This window comes from Pseudophryne corroboree, chromosome 3, assembly GCF_028390025.1.
Source record: "Pseudophryne corroboree isolate aPseCor3 chromosome 3, aPseCor3.hap2, whole genome shotgun sequence".
In the NCBI taxonomy this organism is placed as follows: domain Eukaryota; kingdom Metazoa; phylum Chordata; class Amphibia; order Anura; family Myobatrachidae; genus Pseudophryne; species Pseudophryne corroboree.
In genome coordinates, this window is record NC_086446.1 from 486,081,124 (window position 1) to 486,099,451 (window position 18,328).

Genomic DNA, 18,328 nt, shown 5'->3' on the forward strand with positions numbered 1-18,328 from the left:
GCGTCGACTTCACTGGATAAAGGTGACGTTGATGTATTTTTACGCCATATTCAGGATTCTGCAGTGTTCCTGGTAGATTCCATGAAGGATCTGGGTTCCATGGCTGCGGGGATCTCCATGTCCGTCTCGGCTCGCAGGGGTCTCTGGCTGCGCCAATGGTCTGCGGACGCAGAATCCAGGAAGAGCGTGGAGGGCCTACCCTATACAGGTCAGGCCCTTTTTGGGGAGGCGCTGGATGCGTGGATTGCCATGGCTACCGCGGCTACCCCTCAGCTGCACCGGCTACGAAGAAGCCTTTTTCATCAGCCACGTCACAGTCCTTTCGGCCCGCGAGGCCTAGAAAGAACAAGCCTTCGAACACCTTCTTCAGAGGTGGTCGTGTCAAAGGAAAGAAACCTGCTACCGCAGGTTCCCAAACCCAGAAGCCCGCTTCTGATACCCCTAAGTCCTCCGCATGACGGTGGACAGCTAGGAGGGTCAGGTGGGGGCAAGACTCCGGCAGTTCAGCCAAGTCTGGGTGTCGTCTGGCCTGGACCCCTGGGTCCTGGATATTTTAGAGGTGAAATCACCCCAATTCCTGGCGCAAATAACCAATATGAATAAATAATAAATAAATTAATCAATTCATTTGGACATCGGCTGCATACACTAGAAGATTGGCAAAATCCCCAAAACCACAGAACCAAAATAGAAAAAAATATAGTGTTGCGCTAGATGTATTAATTAATAAATACAAGTAGATGTCTGCTTTGACTTCACACACTTATAGGAACTTTCTTGTTGATTTATATAATAAGTTTAATAAAATTAGACACAAATACAACACACAATTGTACCTAAATGCACAGACGATAAAATTGATTCATATATTACCACCACACTGATAGGGAGCGCACTGAATGAAATGATTGACTGTAAATATATAGCAACACTGTATGTTAGAGTCACTAAACAGACACGCCTGGTCTGTTAATAAAGTGCAACAAATCTGCAACAATAACAGATGCCTGTGGGAAATTGGTAACACAGTTTCTCCTTTCCTCCTGCAACTGGCGTCCCAGTGCAGAGGAGGATACGCTGTAGTAATAATTACCCAAACCAGCGGGAAGTGTCCCATTTACAGCAAAGTTCTCCGGAGATATCCCTGTGGCATATAGTAGCAGCAATGTGCTCCACCGTTGGCATACGTAGTGAGATCTTATCACTGTACCGGCGGGCTAGTAGTAGCGCTCAACAGCCGCTTGAATTGTGACCGCTGGCTGGAGCGCTCAAGCAGGTGCGCTCAGTCGGATGGTTCTGTAAGTGCTTTCGTCAGTGGGTGGAACTCAGAGAAATGACGTCAACGCGTTTCGTCCCGTCACAAATCGGGACTTCCTCCTGGATATAGTGTCCAGAGGGTACAGACTGGAGTTTCAAAATCCCCCACCTCACCGTTTCTTCAAGTCAGGCTTGCCAGTTCTGCTGGCGGACAGAACAATTCTTCTGGAGGCCATCAGAAAATTGGTGGTGTGAGAGGTCATTGTTCCAGTTCCACCTCAGCAGTGGAACAAGGGTTATTATTCGAACCTTTTTGTGGTACCGAAACCGGATGGTTTGGTGCGGCCTATTCTAAATTTAAAGTCTTTGAACCCTTACCTCAAGGAGTTCAAATTCAAGATAGAATCTCAGGACTGACGGAGGGGGAGTTCCTGGTGTCTCTCGACATCAAGGATGTTTACCTCCACATTCCCATTTGGTCGCCGCATCAGACATATCTCAGGTTTGCACTGTTGGACGATCTCTATCAGTTTCAGGCGCTGCCGTTTGGCCTCTCCACAGCACCAAGGTGATGGCGGAGATGATGGTTCTCCTCCGCAAACAGGTGGTGAACATAATTCCATATCTGGACGATCTCCTGATCAAGGCGTCATCCAGGGAGAGTTTGTTGCGATCCATCGCGCTCACGACACAGCTGCTCAGAAAGCACGGCTGGATCCTCAACCTTCCGAAGTCTCATCTGGAGCCGACAAGGAGGCTGTCTTTCCTGGGAATGATCCTCGACACGGAAGTGCAGAGGGTATTTCTCCCGGTGGAGAAAGCATTGGTGATTCGAACAATGGTCTGGGATGTCTTAAAGCCTACCCGGGTATCAGTTCATCAATGCATCCGCCTTCTGGGGAAGATGGTTGCCGCCTACGAGGCTCTACAGTAGGCAGGTTTCATGCTCGACCTTTCCAGCTGGACCTCTTGGAACAGTGGTCGGGCTCTCATCTACACATGCACAAGAGGATACGCCTGTTTCCGAAAGCCAGGATTTCACTCCTATGGTGGCTATAACTTCCACACCTTCTGGAAGGCCGAAGGTTTGGAATTCAGGACTGGATCCTTTTAACCACAGATGCAAGTCTAAGAGGTTGGGGAGCAGTCGCTCTGGGGGAAACCTTTCAGGGAAGGTGGTCGAATAAAAGAATCCCTTCTCCCAATAAACATCCTGGAGCTAAGGGGCGTGTACAACGCCCTCCTGCAAGCAGCACACCTTCTACAGGATCGGGCTGTTCAGGTGCAGTCGGACAGCGTGACCACAGTGGCCTACATAAACCGACAAGGCTGAACGTAGAGCAGGGCTGCATGTCAGAGGTGTCAAAAATCCTCCTCTGGGCAAAAAGGCACGCGGTGGCGATGTCAGCAATCTTCATTCCGGGTGTAGACAACTGGGAAGCAGACTTCCTCAGCAGACACGATCTCCATCCAGGAGAGTTGGGCCTCCATCCGGAGGTGTTCGAGGAGGTAACCGGTTGGTGGGGGGTTCCTCACATACACATGATGGCCTCCCGCCTCAACAAGAAGCTGCGGAGGTACTGTTCCAGGTCGAGAGACCCACAGACAGTGGCGGTGGACGCACTGGTGATACCGTGGGTGTTCCCGTCAGTATATGTGTTCCTTCCACTTCCTCTGATACCAAGGGTTCTTCAACTGGTAAGAAGAACAAAGGTTCTGGCAATCCTCACTGCTCCGGACTGGCCAAGGAGGGCTTGGTACGCGGATCTACTGGATCTTTTGCTGGAAGATCCAAGGCTGTTACCTCTTCGGGAGGATCTGCTACGGCAGGGGCCGTTCGCTTATCAAGACTTACCACGGCTACGTTTGACGGCATGGCGGTTGAACGCCAGATCTTAGCTCGGAAGGGTATTCCGAGTGAGGTCATTCCTACCCTGATACCCTAAACATTACCATCGCATTTAGAAAAAATATGTCTCTTGGTGTGAGTCCAAGAAATTTCCTGCGGTGGAGTTTCAACTTGGATGTTTTCTCCTTTTCCTGCAAGCAGGGGTGGATATGGGACTGAGATTGGGCTCAATCAAGGTCCAGATCTCTGCTTTTGTCCATTTTCTTTCAAAAACAATTGGCTGTCCTCCCTGAGGTTCAGACCTTTTTGAAAGGGGCTCTGCACATCCAGCTTCCCTTTGTGGCGCCGATGGCACCCTGGGATCTTGATGTGGTGTTGCAGTTCCTACAGTCGGCTTGGTTTGAGACTTGACAGGAGGCTGATCTCAAGTTTCTCTCGTGGAAGGCGGTCACTTTGTTGGCCTTGGCTTCTGCTCGACGTGTGTCGGGATTAGGGGCTTTATCTTATAAAAGTCCCTATCTGATCTTCTATGAAGACAGGGGGGAACTTAGGACTCGTCCACAGTTCCTGCCTAAGGTTGTATCGGCTTTCCATATCAACCAACCTATAGTGGTGCCAGTGGCTACTGACTCCTCAATTGCTTCAAAGGCCTTGGATGTAGTGAGGACTATGAAGATTTATTTGAAGGGGACAGCTCATCATAGGAAAAGTGACTCTCTGTTTGTCCTCTATGATCCCAAGAAAATTGGGTGTCCTGCTTCTAAGCAGTCGATGTCACGCTGGATCCAGGTTCACTATCCAGCATGCTTATTCCACGACAGGATTGCCGTGTCCAAAATCTGTAAAGGCCCACTCTAGTCGTAAAGTGGGCTCTTCCTGGGCGGCTGCCCGGGGTGTCTCAGCTGTACAACTCTGCCGAGCGGCTACTTGGTCTGGGTCTAACACATTTGCCAAGTTTTACAAGTTCGATACTTTGTCCTCTGATGACCTCAAGTTTGGTCAAGCAATGTTGCAGGAGCCTCTGCACTCTCCCTCCCGTACTGGGAGCTTGGGTACATCCCCATGGTACTAATATGGACCCCAGCATCCTCTAGGACGTAAGAGAAAATAGGATTTTAATTACCTACCGGTAAATCCTTTTCTCGTAGTCCGTAGAGGATGCTGGGCGCCCACCCAGCGCTGCGTTTTCCTGCATTGGTTTTATGTTTCAGTACTGCCTGGTTCCTAGGTAAGTTCTGCGTTATTTATTGTTTCAGCTGTTGCTGAGTTATTCCGGCATGTTAGCCGGATTTGCCTGTTGTGTGAGCTGGTATGAATCTCGCCACTATCTGTGTAATTCCTTCTCTCGAAGTATGCCGTCTCCTCGGGCACAGTTTCTAGACTGAGTCTGGTAGGAGGGGCATAGAGGGAGGAGCCAGCCCACACTATAAAACTCTTAAAGTGCCAATGGCTCCTGGTGGACCCGTCTATACCCCATGGTACTAATATGGACGCCAGCACCCTCTACGGACTACGAGAAAAGGATTTACCGGTAGGTAATTGAAATCCTATTTTATTATATATATATATATATATATATATATATATATAGGCATAGGCGTAGGCAGGGATGGCAGCTATTATATTTTTTTGGTGTCAATCTGATAAAACCTTATTGTGTAGTTGAGATCCGACATAATGGGGGTCATTCCGAGTTGATCGCTAGCTGCCGTTGTTCGCAGAGCAGCGATCAATTAAAAAAAGGGCTAATCTGCGCATGCACCGCAATGCGCACGCGCGACGTACGTGTACAAAGTCCTTTGCGGTTTTGCACAGGTTCTAGCGAAGCTTTCAGTCGCACGGCACAACGCAAGAAGATTGACATGAAGTGGGCGTTTCTGGGTGTCAACCGACCGTTTTTAGGTAGTGCTTAGAAAAACGCAGGCATGGCTGGGCGGGTGTGTGACGTCAAAAGCTGTCCCTTCGTCAGAATCGACGCACACGAAGAGTAACTACAGGACTGGTCTTGTTTTGCACAAAAAGATTTTGCAGGCGCTCTGCTGCACAGTGGGCGGCGGCAATGCGTTTGCACGGCTGCTAAAAACTGATAGCGAGCAATCAACTCGGAATGACCCCCAATATTCATAGGAAACTTGAACTTTTGGTTGAGAAGCAATATTGGGCCTAATTCAGACCTGATTGCAGCAGCAAATTTGTTAGCTAATGGGCAAAACCATGTGCATTGCAGGGGGGCAGATATAACATGTGCAGAGAGCATTAGATTTGAGTGGGTTATATTGTTTCTGTGCAGGGTAAATACTGGCTGCTTTATTTTTACACTGTAATTTAGATTTCAGTTTGAACACACCCCACCCAAATCTAACTCTCTGCACATGTTATATCTCACAAGCCCATTGTTCACTAAGGGCTTGTGAGGGTGCGATCCAAGACCTGACTTTGGTATTCCTGTGATTCAGGCTCTGACCTGAAATGTGACCCATGGATGATGATATGTTTGAAGAGTTGGCTAAGTGTTTGGGTTGCATCTTCTTTCCGGATTTGAATTTTCTAGTATTCTACAATGAAACAGTCTTGTCCTAAGGATTTACACTTAGGGGGAATTCAATTGTTTTGTTGGCACCCAAACGTAATGAGCGCTTATCGGAGCAATTCAAGTTGCTCCCCCTAATAAGGCATGAGTGCACCCAGAAGTACCGGTCCCATTTGGGCACCCAAATAGCCAAATTATCGCACGTTTCAGCGGTTTACGGATCAATAGATCTACATTAAGGAGGTCTACATTCATAAGGTTGATACCATATGGTCAACAGTGAATATTTCGACATGGTCATTAGGTCAACAGGTACAAAAGGTAGACCTGAAAAAAAATGTTTGGCACAACATTTTTTTATATATTTTTTTTGTGTGTGTGTCATTTTCGCCATCTTAGCGCGTGGAACCCCAATTAGTGCGCCATTTCCCCTTGCATGGCTCGCTTCATTGGTCATGCTTCAGGCAGATTTACTATTCCCAATCGTAGTCCACATGGATGGTAAAGTATGAAAAATTTTGGGGGGAAAAGTGCAAAAAAAAAACATGTCAACCATACGCTGTGGAGTATTGGCATGTTGACCTTTTGTACCTGTCGACCATAAGCACTGCCGACCTTCCACATGGTGTCGACCTACTGACTGTCTGACTAGACACTGTAGATCTATTGACTGCATACCATTTCAGTTTGCCACCTCAGGAGGCTGCAAGCTGAAATGTGTCCCCTAGTGGCTATTCATGCCTGAACGGAGCAACAATTGAATTACCATGTTGGGCACCATCTATTGGCAGCCCTGGGGTGAAATAATTGAATCTCCCCCTTGGTCTGTTGATAGTACTGTATTTGTAACTTAGTTATCTTTTTTGGCCTCATCTAGGACATGTCTGTCCTCTACAGAGTGCTAAGGTAGATTAGCCTTCTGCATTAATTTTTACTCTCTTCTGACCTACTGTATAGTGGGTCGCCATGAGCCAGGTTTATTTTTGTTTTTTTGGGAGGTTCTTTTTGGTCAAATTTGCAAGTAATTTGCCTTATTTGCTACATCATCCTTAAAATGTATTTCTTACAAATGTGTATGATTTCTGAGGTCTATAGATGAGAAAAGTGTAAAGGATTTGCTTAGCTTGTACAGTGCATCCGGAAAGTATTCACAGTGCTTCACTTTTTCCACATTTTGGTATGTTACATCCTTATTCCAAAGTGGAATAAATTCTACACACAATACACCATAATGACAACGTGAAATTATAATTTTTTTTAGATTTTTGCAAATTTATTAAAAATGAAAACTAAGAAATTACATGTACATACGTATTCACCGCCTTTGGTCAATACTTTGATGCACCTTTGACAGCAATTACAGCCTCAAGTCTTTTTGAATATGATACCACAAGCTTGTCACACATATCTTTGGGCAGTTTTGCCCGTTCCTCTTTGCAGCACCTCTCAAGCTCCATCAGGTTGGATGGGAAGCGTCGGTGCACAGCCATTTTCAGATCTCTCCAGAGATGTTCAATCATATTCAAGTTTGGGCTCTGGCTAGGCCACTCAAGGACATTCACAGAGTTGTCCTGAAGCCACTCCTTTGATATCTTGGCTGTGTGCTTAGAGTCGTTGTCCTGCTGAAAGATAAACAGTCGCCCAGTCTGAGGTCAAGAGCGCTCTGGAGCAGGTTCTCATCCAGTATAACTCTCTATAAATTGCTGCATTCATCTTTCCGTCTTTCCCGACTAGTCTCCCAGTTCCTGCCTCTGAAAAACATCCCCACAGCATGATGCTGCCATAACCATGCTTCACTGTAGGGATAGTATTGGCCTGGTAATGAGCGGTGCCTGGTTTCCCCCAAACATGACGCCTGGCATTCACGCCAAAGAGTTCAATCTTTGTCTCATCAGACCAGAGAATTTTGTATCTCCTGGTCTGAGAGTCCTTCAGATGCATTTTGGCAAACTCCAGGCGGGCTGCCATGTGCTTTTTACTAAGGAGTGGCTTCCGTCTGGCCACTCTACCATACAGGCCTGATTGGTGGATTGCTCATACCTCCCAACATGACCCTCTCCAGGAGGGACAAAGTGCTGTGCTTCTGGACTTTTCTCTTAATGTATGATTGTCTGCACCTGTTTTGAACAGGTTAATGGATAAGAAAGGTGTTTCAGCACAGGTGATGGCAAGCCTAAATTAAGAGGGAAGTCCAGGAGCAGAGCATTGTGTCCCCTCTGGACAGGGTCATGTTGGGAGGGTACGGATTGCTGCAGAGATGGTTGTCCTTCTGGAATGTTCTCCTCTCTCCACAGAGGAATGCTGTAGCTCTGACATAGTGACCATTGGGTTCTTGGTCACCTCTCTTACTAGGGCCCTTCTCCCCCGATCGCTCAGTTTTAGACGGCAGACCAGCTCTAGGAAGACTCCTTGTGTTTCCAAACTCCTTCCATTTACGGATGATGGAGGCCATTGGGACCTTCAAAGCAGCAGATATTTTTTTATATTTTTCCCTAGATTTGTGCCTTGATACAATCCTGTCTTGGAGGTCTACAGACAATTCCTTTGACTTCATGCTTGGTTTGTGCTCAGACATGCACTGTCAAGTGTGGGACCTTATATAGACAGGTGTGTGCCTTTCCAAATCATGGCCAATCAACTGAATTTACCACAGGTGGACTCCAATTAAGCTGTTGGAACATCTCAAGGGTGATCAGTGGAAATAGGATGCACATGAGCTCAATTTTGAGCTTCATGGCAACAGCTGTGAATACTTATGTACATGTGATTTCTTAGATTTTTTTTATTTTTAATAAATTTGCTAAAATTTTAAAAACACTTTTCACGTTGTCAGTATGGTGTATTATGTGTAGAATTTTGAGGGGAAAAGTTAATTTATTCCATTTTGGAATAAGGCTGTAACATAACAAAATGTGGAAAAAGTGAAGTGCTGTGAATACTTTCCGGATGCACTGTTTGTCATTGTCCTTTCCAGATGCAGCTTTTGCTTTCATGTTGTGAGCATGCTGCTGTGAGTGCAGAGCTAAGGTCTGACGTTTGCATGCATTTTTTATTTCTTTCTATTTTTTACGTACATCAATTCTTTGTTTTTGCTGTGCATGTAATATGAGTGTCTTCTCAATCTGGCTTTGGAGGTACTCCAGAATAGGGTAGTAGTGTCTGAGTGTTTACTATTATCAATAGCGTTATGCCACGTGGATTGAAAATAATAACAGAATTTCTATTTTTGAATTGCCGAATCGACTCTGAATGTAAAGCCATAGATAAAGGGGCATGAACAGTTATTTAATTCATGCCGGCCTTTTCATATTTAGGATTAACGTGTTGGTGCATAAGAATATGACTTACTGTATGTGCAAGTGTGTCCCATCAGGATGTAAATAAAAGGAGTGGTATAAATTCATTGTAGATGATAGGAGACCCTCCTGGGGTCAATCAGTAACTTTAGTGCTATTGGACAGTAAATGGTGTTTGGTGACACTCACCTCCTACTTGCCCATGGATATATCGCTGCCTTGACCGCATTGGCACCTCCACTCTGTCCTTGAATGACATGGAAGAGTACTACAGTATAGTGAAGCTCCATTCCATAGCAGCAAGCTGAGCAGAGTTCTCCTTTAGTAGATTTTAGCTGTGATGTTGGGTGAGCTAATCAAAAACAAACAGAACCATTAACCAATAGGCAGGAATTGTGTACCAGCAAATATGCTTTAAGAATTCCTTTCACATAGGAATGGGGGATGAATTGGTGCACAGGGAAAACATGCTGTAAGTAGGCAGTGGAAAGTGACGATATAGCTGTTTATAAAGTAACATATATTGCAAACCATTGGATATAGTAATACTGAATACAGGAGGTAGGGTCTGCTGGTATCCGTTCACATGGTCGACCATGTTATGGTCGACAGTCATTATGTCGACCACTATTGTTCGACATTGACATGGTCGACATGGACACATGGTCGACGCATGAAAAGGTCGACATGAGTTTTTTTCCTTTTCCTTTTGGGGAACTTTTCCATACTTTACGATCCACATGGACTACGATTGGAACGGTAATCTGTGCCAAGCGGTAGCGGAGCGAAGGCACCATGCCCGAAGCGAGCCATGCGAGGGGACGCGGAGCACTAATTGGGGTTACCAGTCACTTTACGCAAAAAACGACACCAAAAAAAGTTAAAAAACGCATGTCACCCTTTTCACGTGTCGACCTTTCATGTGTCGACCGGTTTCATGTGTCGACCATGTCGACCATGTCAATGTCGACCAATAGTGGTCAACCTAATGACTGTCGACTATAACATGGTCGACCATTCATACCGGAACCGGGTCTGCTGCATAAGCCCTTTACATTATCAATGGCATTCGTATTATCTTTTATGTTTCAGGCTGAAAGTTCCTGTGGATTGTACAACAGAGCTGAATCACCATGCTTACTTGTTCTTGCAAAGTATCTTCGACAAGCATGACCAGGTACATTTACTGGGATCCGGTCTGAAGATTGACACTGTCTAGGTCGACAGGGTTTGAAGGTCGACAGGGTTTCTGGGTCGACATGTCCTAGGTCGACAGGTCAAAAGGTCGACACGAGTTGTTAAAGCATATTTAACCGTTGACCTAGTGACTGTCGACCTATAGTGGTCGACCTAAACATTGTCGAACTAGACACTGTCGATTTGATGAATTCTCCCTGTGACCTTTATTCTCTTTAGTGCAAGACATTCAAGCAAAGATTGAACTTGTCTTGCCTTACCTATGACAGGACAGAGACTGCGCCCTATCTCCGGATGAGCTGAAAGATTTGTTTAAAGTTTTCCCTTATATGCCCTGGGGTCCTGATGTCAATAACACTGTCTGTACCAATGAGAAGGGATGGATCACTTACCAAGGTTTCCTGTCTCAGTGGACGTGAGTACTGTATATCTGTACTGTCTTTTAACATGCATGGTGCATTGAGGATAACCCTCTAATGCCTATGTGTCACTGCTATGTATGGAGTTTGTTTATAGGTGCTTTCAACAAAATTAGGGCAAAACAAGCTCTGAAATAAGTCCTATAATACAGATAAAGCAGTTTCAAAACCGTTCATTGGGGGTAATTCTGAGTTGATCGCAGCAGGAACTTTGTTAGCCGTTGGGCAAAACCATGTGCACTGCAGGGGAGGCAGATATAACATGTGCAGAGAGAGTTAGATTTGGGTGGGTTATTTTGTTTCTGTGCAGGGTAAATACTGGCTGCTTTATTTTTACACTGCAATTTAGATTGCAGGTTGAACACACCACACCCAAATCTATCTCTCTCTGCACATGTTATATCTGGCTCCCCTGCAGTGCACATGGTTTTGCCCAACTGATAACAAAGTTCCTGCTGCGATCAACTCAGAATTACCCCCATTGTCTTGTTCTGAAGATGGTCCTTGAATCAGGTCCTCAAGATGTACAGTATGTGTTGATGCGGTCCTCTTCATTACACTTTAGACCTGTACAATGATTAACCCCTCCTCTCCGTTCTAGAAGTCCTGCAACAGGACTAAAACTCAGTAGTCAGATGGCGAATATAAGTTATTCAAAGCTTCAGGTTTGGCTCTGATTTCAACAGCAACACTCACATAACATATTTGGCTATGACGGGCAGTACAGAGCAATTTAACTGTAACATCTATTTTAGTGTTGATGTTTATGCTGTGACTTCCACCTTCCACACTGCAGAAATGAGCATTATGTATTCCTCTCTTCTGCTCTTACTCCAGGTTGACGACTTACTTAGATGTTCAGCGGTGTCTGGAATATCTGGGTTATTTGGGTTATTCCATAGTAACGGAACAAGAGTCTCAGGCCACTGCAATAACAGGTAGTCTGGATCTCATCTTGGGTATATATGACTAATTAGAATGGATTGATATACTGTATAGTATGTACAGTGGTAGTCCAGGACCTCAGTACTGAATATTGTAAGTGTCTGATAAGTGGTTTTGCTGTCCTGATCTCTAGGATCCCTTTCTGATGTATACAACAAATGTAATTTCTCCTTCATCAAGTGTGTGTTCACTGGAACACTGCTGTATAGGTAATGGACTGTGGAGCCTGACACTTTAAAAACGAAGGGGCCTATTTATCAACGAGTAATAAAAATAGTTGATAATACTCATTGCATATGATAAATGTTGCTCCAGCCAATCAGCTACCAACTTTCATTTTTAAAACGCATGACAGTTAGGAGCTGATTGGCTGGAGTACCATTTATCAGACTCAACGCGTTTTATCACTTGCTGATAAATGAGCCCCTAACACTGTTTTGAACTATTCTCCTCCCCCTCTATACATTTGCTACATGTAAGTGTCATTTTTTTTTTCTAAGTGCCCATAGAAGCCAGGTATTTGCCAATCTGTTAGTCAGCCTGAGTTGGATCCTAAAAAAGGATTATCTGGAGGCCAGTGTGTAGTAACATTAATATATCATGCTGCAGAGCATGGTTGCTAGTGCATTAGAAGAATAGTATTATAGGGACACCATAGTTGGTTATTCACCTTAAGGACTTGATCCAGGTACAGACTTGACAAGCTCATTAAAGAAATTCACTTGTGCCAAAAAAACAGACACATGTCTAGTAACACGTAGGTCTTTCGTTCGATCAGGTTACTGCAGTAACACAATGGCCCTCATTCCGAGTTGATCGCTCGCCAGTTGCTTTTAGCAGCAGTGCAAACGCTAAGCCGCCGCCCTCTGGGAGTGTATCTTAGCAGAAGTGCGAATGAAAGGATCGCAGCACTGCTACAAAAAAAGATTGTGCAGTTTCTGAGTAGCTCGAGACTCCTAGCTAGCGATCACTTCAGTCTGTTTAGTTCCTGTTTTGACGTCACAAACACGCCCTGCGTTTGCCCAGCCACTCCTGCGTTTTTATACACACTCCCCAAAAACGGTTAGTTACCACCCAGAAACACCCACTTCCTGTCAATCACTCTGCGGCCAGTAGTGCGACTGAAAAGCGTCGCTAGAGCTTGTGTAAAACTGCTTCGGCTTTTTTGAAAGTACGTCGCGCATGCGCAGAAGTGTCGATTTTTTGCCTGATTGCTGCGCTGCGAACAACGGCAGCTAGCGATCAACTCGGAATGAGGGCCAATGAGGCATGGACTCCATGAGCCATATGATCAACTGTGAAGATAGTGTCAACCATGCCTCCTGAATAATGATACCTAATATTTTCCGGTGGTGAATCCCTGCAATAGATGGCACATTGAACTGCATCCCACATGTGTTCTATTAGATTCAAGATCGGCAAATGAGAGCATCAACTCATGATGCCAAATTCAGAGGAATGCTCCTCCAGCTATAAACTGGAGGCTGCGGACCTGTATGGTGGTGCTGAAAGAGCTCACTCCATCTGAGTGAATGTACTACATGAACAAGGTGCAAATGATCCGCAAGGATGGTGACATAGCATACGTCGGTCAGTGATGTCTGCAAATGTATCGGGGTTCCAAAATCAGTGCAGCTGAAAACACTCCACATCATAACCGAGTCACTGTAGTCCTGGTCTGTGCCTTGTTGGCATGTAGGATTTTTTTTTTTTAAATGCTTAATTGTCCATCTGCCTGAATCCGTTGGAACCTCAACTCAGTTTCTAGTCATCCTGCGTCCACTAGCAGTTTCCGCTAGGCCAAGTGATGCCAGAGCCTTGTGGCGTGGGGTCAGCTCCTGTACCCTATAGAACAAAGGGAACCTTGCACTGCTTGAATGCTAATGTTACTTGTGGCCCAGCATTAAATGTTACTGTTGACTGCAGCAATGTCACACGCCTGTCATATGTTACAATGCGTGCCAGATGACGCTGCTTGGTCATCCAGAGTTTTTCGTTGGCCACAGTGGTGTCGCTTGCTGGATGTTTCCCATGGCACCCTACTATCAAGCCACATTCAAAGTCGCTGAAATCATTATACACTTAAACCATAATATCTTCAATGCAAATTATATGGCAACAGATTGTAGAGATACCTGCTTTTCTGGCACATGAGTGTAGTGTTCTTGTCTCGAGAACATCAGATAATATCAACCACTAATACACATGTGAAGTGTCCAGCTTTTCTTTTGTGCTTTGTGTTCTGTCATAAAGTTTTTTCAATATAATGTTTCAGTGACAAGGGATAAAAAAATAGACCTTCACAAGAGACAGACGCAGAGGAGTGTGTTCAGGTGTAATGTCATTGGCTCAAAGGGATGCGGGAAAAGTGGAATACTTCAGGCTCATTTAGGGAGGAACTTGGTGGTAAGTTCACACTAGCCTATGTGTTCCCCATCCTTCCACTAAGCTCATCCCACCCCATGCCTATACAGATCCATATACCATTCTGTTTAATTAATGGTGATATGAGTGTGCTTGACTGGGTGTCTTCTGGTGTATGTTGTCTTTGCTTTTGGGGAGTGAAAAAAGAACTGATTCCGGTATGTGAAAGTGAATTTTGAAAGATATTATTGCAAAAAAAATGTGACTCTAGTTTTCTCGTTCAGAGACAGAAGAGGATCCGGGAGGAGCACAAGTCTTACTATGCAATAAACACTGTGTATGTCTATGGACAGGAGAAGTATCTGCTGGTATGTTGCTGAGGACTTTACTCCATATTTCCCCCTCTCTGACTCTGGAAACAAGATATTATCTGTCTGCTCAGCCAGGAACAGGGCTCTGTGAGCTGGGCATAAATGTATTTATTTTTTCATTTTTGTTACTTTGGAAAATAACTTTGTGGATACACACATTTTAAACATAATTGTTTTGGGTTGTGTAATCACTGTACTATAGGGAGTGCATGGCACCCCTATGTCTCTATGACTCTCACTTCTGTTCCTCACTGAGAATAATGGGCTTGTCTTTCAGCTGCATCATGTCACGGAGTGTGAGGCCTTGTCTCCTGCTGACATCACTTGTGATGTTGTTTGTCTGGTCTATGATATTACTGACCCCAAGTCCTTTGACTACTGCGCCAGAATATTTAAGGTTTGTATGGCTTTGCAACAAGCTTCCTCTCCTAACTGTAAAATATTACTATATATGCTCTAACAGCTCTTGACATCTACAATTGTCTGGCCACTAGTTCTCTGTCTATGGCCAGGCCCTGATGTGAACGGAGTAGTGGGAAACACTTAGTGCTACTCCATTCAAAGCCGATCCTGTATCAGAACATATTTAACTGGGTGTAGATAGAGGGGTACTTTCTGCTGCACCACTGAAGATGAGGCAAGCACTATATCTTATAGTCACATTCTTCTTTAGCTTCCCATATATTGGACTTGTATTCTCTCCAATCGTAACTGTCCTCCCTCCCTGCACAGCAACACTTCATGGATAGCCGGACTCCCTGCCTCATAGTCGCAGCCAAATCCGATCTCGGGGAAGTGAAGCAGGAGAGCTGTATCTCTCCTGCTGACTTCTGCAAAAAGCACAAGATGCCTCCACCCCAAGCCTTCACGTGTAACACTGCTGACAACCCCAGCAGAGAGATCTTCATCAAGATGACCACAATGTCCATGTATCCGTGAGTACTGTGTATCTCCTTCTTCTCAGCCTTTTATACCCAATGCATGCCCATTTACCTGGCTGTCGTGTCACCGCAGCATGCACCGCCTGTCCTTGCCCTATCTTTTTACATCTATGTCCCGCCTCGCGCATATTTTTGTTTGGGAGAGTCAGTCGGTCATTCTACATCCATTTTGGACATGGATAATCATAATGTCCCCATTAATTCAGCCACTATAATAACCATAAATGGGACGTTCCCCCACTTGAGTGTTTGCTGTGTGTAGAATGTGAGTTGTGAGAACAGGTAGCCCAGGATGTGCTCATTTGTAATTATGTAAAAGAAATAGAAAGTTAATTTATTCCCATTACACATCTAATCAGTGCCGGGCAAAATAAATAAAAAAAATAGCTTGGTCAAGATTTGTAGCCATGTATTTTATACATAACACTCCAATCATCCATATTTCTGATAGAGAAAATGAACTCGTACTTCGCTAAATTTGCCAGCAATAACTGTATTTATCTTTATTCAAAAGCAATGAGGAGTTTGGGGTTCCCAGCCATTTCTGTTCAGGCATGTTCAGTGTCTCCCTTTCCTGTGTGACTGATGCCATGTGGAGACCTTTTCTTTCTTTTTTTTTTGCTCGCTCCAACTATAAACTGTTGTATCCAAATTCTACAAATCCCTCCTCCATCATAGAATAGTATTGGTCACAGTAAAGATACAGCAGATGTAGGGGCTAATTCAGTAAGGATAGCAAATTCTGCTATCCTTTTGGTCGCATGCTGGGGCCTGCCCATCGCCCAGCATACTGACCGGCGCCTCCCCTCTTCAACAAGCAGAAATTGCGATTGCTACGCAATTTCTGCTTGTCAGCAGAAACTAAAGATGACTCCTGCCGGTGCAGCTTAGCTGCGGGCGCAGGAGTCCCGCCGCCATCTTAACTGTCGGGATGGCTACGTATGACGTCACGCAACTGCCGCGACCTTGCCCCCGTTTGTGCCGCACCGCCCACTGTTCATGTCGCCCCGCTCCCACAACGCTCCGTCTCCTCCCTGGAAATGAAGCGTTGCCTGCCTCCTGTCCCGCGACCGCCCCTGCCTATCAATCAGGCAGAGGCGATCGCAGTTTCTGCGGACCCCCGGCAGAAAATGCGGGCGCTGCGTATGCGCCCGCATCTTTTCAGCAAAAATTCTAGTTGTGATCCAACCTGAATTAGCCCCATAATACATGGAAGGAAAGGGAAGCTTCAGTTTACAATGGCCATACATCTTTCATATTCATGGAATAGGTGCAGTACAAAGTTAAATGCGTTGTATTTAAAAGTAATTCCTTCACCTCATGTAAAATTGCCCTCAAATTCAGTCCTATTGGAAATTGCAAATTACATTGTTAAGTATTTATAAATTGGCAACATATTCAATAGCATACTCTGCAATATGGACTTACAATGTGAACATAGAGGACACGAAATGTAAATGAAAAGGAATTTATTTGTAGTGCCTGTTCCCTGTTAGTTTGGCAATTTATGTCAGGCCAGGAAATAGTCCACAGATGGTTTTATAAGGTCGTGTAGGGTTGATAACCAAACTCTAGTTGGTTAGTGATCACATTTTTGTTCAAATTTATATTTTCAAAATACTGAAAGAAATAACGAAAGGTCACAACAGGCATGTCAAACTCAAGATCCCAACCGCACCGAATAATCAAGGTTTAAGAGTGTGAGGGCCGCAAGAAAAAGTCTTATATGTAATTTTGACAGGTTTATTAGAAAAACCAGCATAACGTTTACTAAAGATATCAAGTATCGGGAAGTGAGAGCTGGGAAAACATGGAAAATGTGTCCTTTCCAGCCCCCTCTGTCCCTCCAGTCCAGCCACATGCCCCCTTGCTCCTTGTGTCCTCTCCAGCCCCAAGCCCTATGTGCCTCCTGTGTCTAATCATCTCCAACCCCTGTGCCAGCCCCTTCCAATGTACCTTCTTCTTAGAAAGCTGTTTTTCCAGATGAATTCTCCTGCAATTAGGGCACACACACGGTGCAGACAGCATAACATCTTCAGTGCTTATGGTGCTGAGCTGGCGGGTTCGACGATGGGCAGAGCTCTGTGGAGTTGGAACTGCAATGGTGCTGAGCAGGCAGGAGATGCATCAGTGGACAGCGTTTTGTGGAGTCTGAACTTCAATGGTGCTGAGCAGGCGGTATGGGGCGGGGGGCAGAGATTTGGGGAGTCGGAACTGCAGTGGTGCTGAGCAGACAGGATGCAGAGGTGGGAAGAGCTTTGTGGACTCGGAACTGCAGACAGCCGGACATGCGCAGCAGTTCCCCCCACTGGACATTTCCCTGTCTCTACAAACACTTTCTTCTGGCGCATGCGCAGAATCGTGAATGCTGCCTTACCGTAGCTGAGCTCCAATAGCGGCAGCCAGGCCTGGATGCATTTCATTGCTTTTACAAAAGTAAATGTGGGCTGCAAAAGTATACGTTGGGGGCTGCGTGCGGGCCGTGAGCTTGACAAATCTGACCTATAATATCAGAAATGTAACCCTTGCTTGCTAAAAGTGGCTTGTAGCAATTTAATGGCCGTTTTCCCTGATGCATGGAATCCCTCACCATAAAGATTTCCTTCTGTGTAGCCCTTTTTACCTGTTCTCTGTATAAATCATTTCATAGTATATGTGCTCTGCAGTTTGTTTTAAGTTTAATTTCTGTTATTCCCCGTGCTTTGTAGTGGAGGCTTTAAAATCTGTTTTTGTCGTGTAACTCTGCTGTCAGCATAGTCTAGAAGAGCAGGAATTAATGAAAAGCGCTCATGTATGTACAGAATACTTATAAATGCATATATTAGCTCAGTACCTTCAGACCACTAAGTCATGTACACAATGTTCTGCAATGTGGAAGCCTAAAAGTGATAACGTTTCTTAGTCCTACATTTGGGGAACATTGGAGTATAGTGGGTGCAACTATTGTGCTCTGGAGAGGATGGCTGCCAGTAGAGTTTAACTTCGCCCACAATCTGGTAGAGCTCTTTTCTATACAAGCCACAATGGGCTCTGGATACTGGGGTACAGTCACCAGTGTAGACTAAGGCAGGTGGGGCTAACTGCAGACTCGAAAGGCTCCAGCAGAGACTGAAATTGAAGGACCATTCTTATTGACAGTGGGTATCTTAGGACCAGGTC

General features: G+C 45.1%; 1 protein-coding gene across 6 annotated transcripts in view; it reads left to right on the forward strand.

Annotated features, from left to right (window-relative positions):
- The window catches only part of RHOT1 (ras homolog family member T1), a 153,795-nt gene that overhangs the window by 112,787 nt on the left and 22,680 nt on the right, over positions 1-18,328 (forward strand). For all 6 annotated transcript variants that reach the window (XM_063960880.1, XM_063960885.1, XM_063960883.1 and 3 more), the window contains exons 12-18: positions 10,025-10,109; positions 10,399-10,544; positions 11,386-11,486; positions 13,769-13,899; positions 14,142-14,225; positions 14,506-14,625; positions 14,961-15,163. In XM_063960880.1, coding sequence (XP_063816950.1) covers positions 10,025-10,109; positions 10,399-10,544; positions 11,386-11,486; positions 13,769-13,899; positions 14,142-14,225; positions 14,506-14,625; positions 14,961-15,163 — 870 coding nt within the window. The remainder of the gene's footprint in view (positions 1-10,024; positions 10,110-10,398; positions 10,545-11,385; positions 11,487-13,768; positions 13,900-14,141; positions 14,226-14,505; positions 14,626-14,960; positions 15,164-18,328) is intronic.